This window comes from Acanthisitta chloris, unplaced genomic scaffold (assembly GCF_000695815.1).
Source record: "Acanthisitta chloris isolate BGI_N310 unplaced genomic scaffold, ASM69581v1 scaffold5866, whole genome shotgun sequence".
Taxonomy (NCBI): Eukaryota; Metazoa; Chordata; class Aves; order Passeriformes; family Acanthisittidae; genus Acanthisitta; species Acanthisitta chloris.
The window spans coordinates 60,791-66,279 of NW_008677513.1; the positions used below are offsets into that span (position 1 = coordinate 60,791).

Here is a 5,489-nt window from a genome sequence, read left to right on the forward strand (position 1 = left end):
GTACCCTGGGCTATACTCACCACGCACTTCTGGGGTTATCTCCAATTCACAAGGACTTCTTTTTTTAAAAATGAAGACTGATGTTTGCAAATAAATCACAGGACTTCCTTATAAAATTAACTACCGTGAGGTGGGTGATAAGCCATTAGATCATGGTTGCAATTTGACTTTCCAACGTAAGGTGCTAGAGAAATCTTCACTCAAATGAATAGTAGCACAAATGACAGCATAGACAATTTTTTCTTATTTGCTCAGTTGCTTCTAGGGAGTTGGTTAGACGTCTGCTTCTTCAGAGAAGATCAGTGTTCTTAAGTAACTTTCTTAAAATGAATGCAGATTGGTGCCAGAGTTGTTGAGGTTTGGCTTGGAGTATACCCTTTGTGAGCTTTGCTAGGAGATGCATTGCCTGCCTTCAGCTTTGGACTCAGGCTGGCCAGGAGTGAGCCCTCCCCTATTCCATGTCAGGCCAGAGAAATCCCATGCCCTGTCATTCACCACCTGGTGAATGGCACTGCTCTTTCTCTTTTTGAAGCACAGTTGAGCAGGGAGACTGGGGTGGAGGCTGTGCAGAGCCCTCAAAAAGAATGACATGTATTTAAATTATTTTTCTTTTTCATTTTACCTAAGAGGTCAAGAAATCAGTGCTCAGAAATTGCCTTATTGAGAACTGTAGCGCTATGTACCAGGTTTGTTGATGCATGGAGAATGAAGTTTTTGCTGTCTGTTGTGGTGTGATTTTCAATGATATGTAAAAGAGCAAAACACTGATGGAATGACAAGCAGTAACAATTCATCCTTTCTTAGAGTCTTGCCCAAAAATGGAGAGGATTAGACTATAGCCCCAAACTAGAGGAGCAGGGGTCGGTTCCCAGAGAAGCCCCCTACAGCACCTGCAGTCAGAACACGCCTTCTCACGACACTCAGTGTTGGGAAGGGAGGTTTTCCTTGAACTTTACCCTCTGCTCTGCCTGACACTGCTTTAGAGAATGGTTCAAAGGGAAGGTGTCTTTTTCCTCCTCCTTTTGAGAAGGGAGCAAAGGGAAGAGAGCAGAAAACTGGTGTTTTCATCTGCCTGTTTCTCATTCTGGTTGCATAAACACACCAGAGTATTTCTCTAAATTAAATTAAGTAAACCTTTCATGTTCTCTCCCTGCTTCCATAAAGCTAATGTGGCTGCTTGCAGATTTGCAGCTACAGGGTAGACAAAGTTCTGTAGAGTGCACAGACTTAAATGCTGAGCAGTGTCATGCAGAAAGAGCTGCACAAGCTTTAATAGAGTATAAAAGCTTTCTGGGCATCAAGCAAAAATCTGTTTAAATCCCTGACAGGGATGAGAGCACACCATGTATTATCGGCATATGCACAGAGTCAGAAAGGCTCTCAGAACATTTGCATTTTGGATTTGCTGTAATTAGAAGATTTCAAGATTTCCAAAAAGGTTGAAATGGTGGAAGGGAGTAAATGTAAGACTCAAGTCTTCTCTCCATCTCCATATAAGTATTTGATCTTTCCTTTTCTCTGTGTATGTCTCAGTTACACTGATCCTAATGGCAATATTTATTGAATGTAAGGGAGTAAACCCCATAGGCTCCTCTTTCATATTAATAATCATAATTTGATACTCAGATGATGACAATCCCTAGTGTTCCCTGCTCCACACAGTGAAGGATTGACCCCCGCTGTGCATGGCACTGAACACACCACAAAAAGATTGTCCCTGGGCTGCAATTCTTCGTGAAAGCAGATCCTTTTCCTAGCAAGGATGTGTAGAGGTGTGTATCTTGAGACATAGTGCCTGGACTTCAGATAAAATGCAGCAGGCATCTGTGAGGCAGAATGATGCAAGTTGAACTGGAGCAGAAACTGGTGCCTGTGGATCAGTGGTGAGCAGGTCGGCTGATGAGGTAGTATACATGGGTTCTTTGGGGGCAAAATACCTATTCAGGAAGCTTTGACTGTGGGGAAGTTTTGTCTGACTAAGATTTCCCTTATTTTTTGATAACTAATTTGCCAGACTAAAATCTCTCTACAAAGAGTCTGTGTAACTCAAGGACAGTGGTATTAGTGATCTGTATTGAGTGGCATAGCTGGAGCTACCAGTTAGAGGAATATAGGGCAGATGGATGAATGCTTTCTCTAGTATCAAACAGATGCAGAAAAAAATTATTCAGGAGCAGGAAAAGAAGTTCTATAAGGTTGAATATGTCAACTCAGTCACCACTCACCATCTGTAAAGATGAGAGAGAAAAGCGAGAAGAGAAGACCATGGCCACTGACTAGAAGATTCTTGCCTAATTTAAGAGGAAAATGAGTGTGTCTCTACTTGTCTGATTAAGTAGAAGGTAAATAGGAGCAAGTTGAAGAAAGATCTTTCCCTTCTTGTCTGTTAACTGGATGTGACTGCCACTTCGGTGGTGACAACCCTCCCTCCAGTTTCAGCTACTCAAATAGCAGCAAAGACTGGGAATAGGCAGTGTGGATAAGCTGGTTATTGAATGTTTGGACTGTGACCCTCTTCTTCCAGTCAGGCTGTTAAATATTCATGTAAGTGGGCTCAGATAGATCCTTGCCATCTGTCTGTATTTATATGACTTCATCCAAGCAGCTCCAAAACATGTAAAATTTTATCCTCACAACAGCTCTTTAAAGAAAAAGAGATGTGTTTTTTACCTATCTGAAGGGAACAGGAATGAAAATACAATACAGTTTAGCAAGTAACCAGATTTTTTCATTCAGACTTGAGCAGGGACGATCCAAATTCAGTGCTGGGCCCAGCTATAGCCCAAGGCTCTCAAGACAATGATCATCATGTTTAGTGTTCTAAGGTGTTTTGTAGCTCCCCTAATATTGCTCATTAAGTGCAAAAAAATCTTTGTGTGCAACTAAAAGTGAAACTGGAGATTCTGTCCCTATATGTGTGTGCGGGTGTAGAATCAAAGTATTTGCAGTGGAGAGATAATAATACACCCATTATTTAGCCTGCACCATGTTCAGTTGCACACCTTGATGACCAGATAAAAGAGGACCGTCTTGCAAGCTTCAGTAAGCAGTGTGCCCATATGGACAATTCCGGGAGGGAACAGATTGTCACGGCTACATTTGACCTGTTTTAGAGCAATCGTGACTCTCCCTTGGCACTGTGGGTGTGCTGCTGACATTTCAGCAGAGCTGCTTCAAAAAAACCCTGCCTGCCATTGTCAGAATAAGCATGGCATTTCATGAGTGAGAAGCAATGTCTACATTTTAAATCAAGCAGCAAGCCCAGTACTTCTCCTTCTCTCCTCAGAGCCCCTTAAAACAGTCTGAGCGGGAAAGATGAAGGGGCAGCACTACTGAGAAGACAAAGCCAGACTTCTCAGTGTACCCACGTTCAGTTACTGAATACATGTGTTTGTGTCACTCATGTGCTTCAGAGATTTGAATCTGAAGCTCAGACTCAGCTCACAGGAGCCCACACACAGGCAGGTTTTTCTCAGAAGAGATGTCTGTGAGATGACTGGGGGTGGTTAGTTTCATACCTGCTTCCAGAGAGTGGCAAATGTGAGGGTAGCAGTTTGCCTTACCTTACTTTCTTATCTGTCCAGTCCTTCACCTTCCTGCTATTTTTAGACATGAGTGCATTTTGAAAATAAAAGGGAATATAATTTCACTGTGGTATTCATGCATTCTGGAAACATGCCAGAGTGGGTCTTTATGCTTTTAACACCACATTGAAATGTTTTCTTCTATCAAGGATCTTTCTCCCCAGCTTAGTCTTTAAGAATAGCTGTGAGGCTTTCAGCTTACTGAGTCAGTATATTTTTGTTGATTCTTTTTTTTAAAAACTGTTTTTCAGGCATTGGAAAAAATGTCATCTGTGACCGAACGGCGACTCCCCTGGATGCCTTTAGGATGATGACTGCGGCTCATTATTACCCAAAGCTCATGAGCATCATGGGGAATGTTTTACGCTTCCTGCCTGCTTTTGTGAAGATGAAGCAGCTGATCCAGGAGGGTTATGTCGGGGAGCTGCTGGTGTGTGAGGTGCAGGTTCACAGTGGAAGCCTGCTAGGCAAGAAGTACAACTGGAGCTGTGATGACCTGATGGGAGGTGGGGGATTGCATTCTGTTGGCACCTACATCATTGACCTTCTGACCTTCCTCACCAGCCAGAAGGCTGTGAAAGTGCATGGGTTGCTCAAGACCTTCGTGAAGCAGACAGACCATATCAAGGGGATACGGCAGATCACCAGCGATGACTTCTGTACATTTCAGATGGTCCTGGAAGGTGGTGTGTGCTGCACAGTGACACTCAACTTCAACATCCCAGGAGAGTTCAAACAAGACATTATCGTGGTGGGTTCGGCAGGACGGCTGATTGTAATAGGCACTGATCTCTATGGACAGAGCAACAGCTCTCCTCAGCGGGAGCTCCTGCTAAAGGACTCCACTCCAGTCAGCAACTCCTTACTTCCAGAGAAAGCCTTCAGTGACATCCCATCCCCCTACCTCCGGGGCACCATTAAGATGGTTCAAGCTGTCCGGCAGGCCTTTGAGGACCAGGACGACAGGAGGACCTGGGACGGGAGGCCCCTTACGATGGCTGCCACCTTTGATGACTGTCTGTATGCCCTGTGTGTGGTGGACACCATTAAAAAGTCAAACCAGTTGGGGGAGTGGCAGAACATTTCAATCATGACCGAGGAGCCAGAACTGAGCCCGGCATACCTAATCAGCGAAGCCATGCGGAAGAGCAGGATGTCTCTGTACTGCTAAGCTCCTCTTAGCTCCTAGGAAAGCATAGGAACCAGACAGCTCTTGAAGGAGATGGTAATTCAGCCCCTGTGAAGGGCTTGGGTGTCTTAGAAACAGCTGAGGATACAGGAGAAGGATATAGGGTGTTTGGATCAATTAAATCTGTTGGCAGCTAAATGCCAAAGTGACATGATCCTTCAAAATGCTCAAAACAGATAGGAGACTTAAGAGCTGATATAACTTAACTGTTTTAATAACAGTATTAGCTGGCTGATTGGAAAGATATATCATGGACTCATCTCCTGCTTGCAGGTGCTTTAGATTATCCAATTGTGTTTACTGTGAAAGGTTGGGAAGATCCTTTTAGATTTTCCTTACCTACCAGAGGGCTGTGAAGGTACTGTCATGTTGTTAAATTTTCTGTAGTGTCTGACATGAATAGTTCGTACCATGACAGCTCACACCACCATGCTGTAGTTCTACACCTCTAACCAACACAGAGAGTAACAGGACTTGGTGTGAAAGTGTCGCACGATATGGAAAATCCTGGCAGCTCACTTTTCATGCAACCTGTTAGGAGCTTCTCTGTGTTGGTTTAGCTCTTTGGTTTTTGTTTGGTTTGGCTTGGGCTTTTTTTAAAGCACAATTAAGTAGGAAAATATGTGGCTTTTAAAACAAAGCAGTCCTCAATCACAGTGCATACACCCTAGTATTTGAGGCTAGGAGCGTCTTCTGTGAGCTCCCAGTAAGCTTCA

The 5,489-nt window shown here is 43.7% G+C and overlaps 1 protein-coding gene across 1 annotated transcript; it reads left to right on the top strand.

Annotated features, from left to right (window-relative positions):
- The first annotated feature begins 3,834 nt into the window (after positions 1–3,834).
- LOC103803944 (glucose-fructose oxidoreductase domain-containing protein 1) lies at positions 3,835–5,117 on the top strand. The gene has a single exon (XM_009076525.1). It carries the CDS (start codon positions 3,892–3,894, stop codon positions 4,753–4,755), a length of 864 nt encoding a protein of 287 aa, XP_009074773.1. The 5' UTR covers positions 3,835–3,891; the 3' UTR covers positions 4,756–5,117.
- Positions 5,118–5,489: the final 372 nt, after the last annotated feature.

Coding starts and splice junctions, on each gene's coding strand:
- LOC103803944 (XM_009076525.1), top strand. CDS start 3,892: ATGATGACTGCGGCTCATTATTACCCAAAGCTCATGAGCATCATGGGG.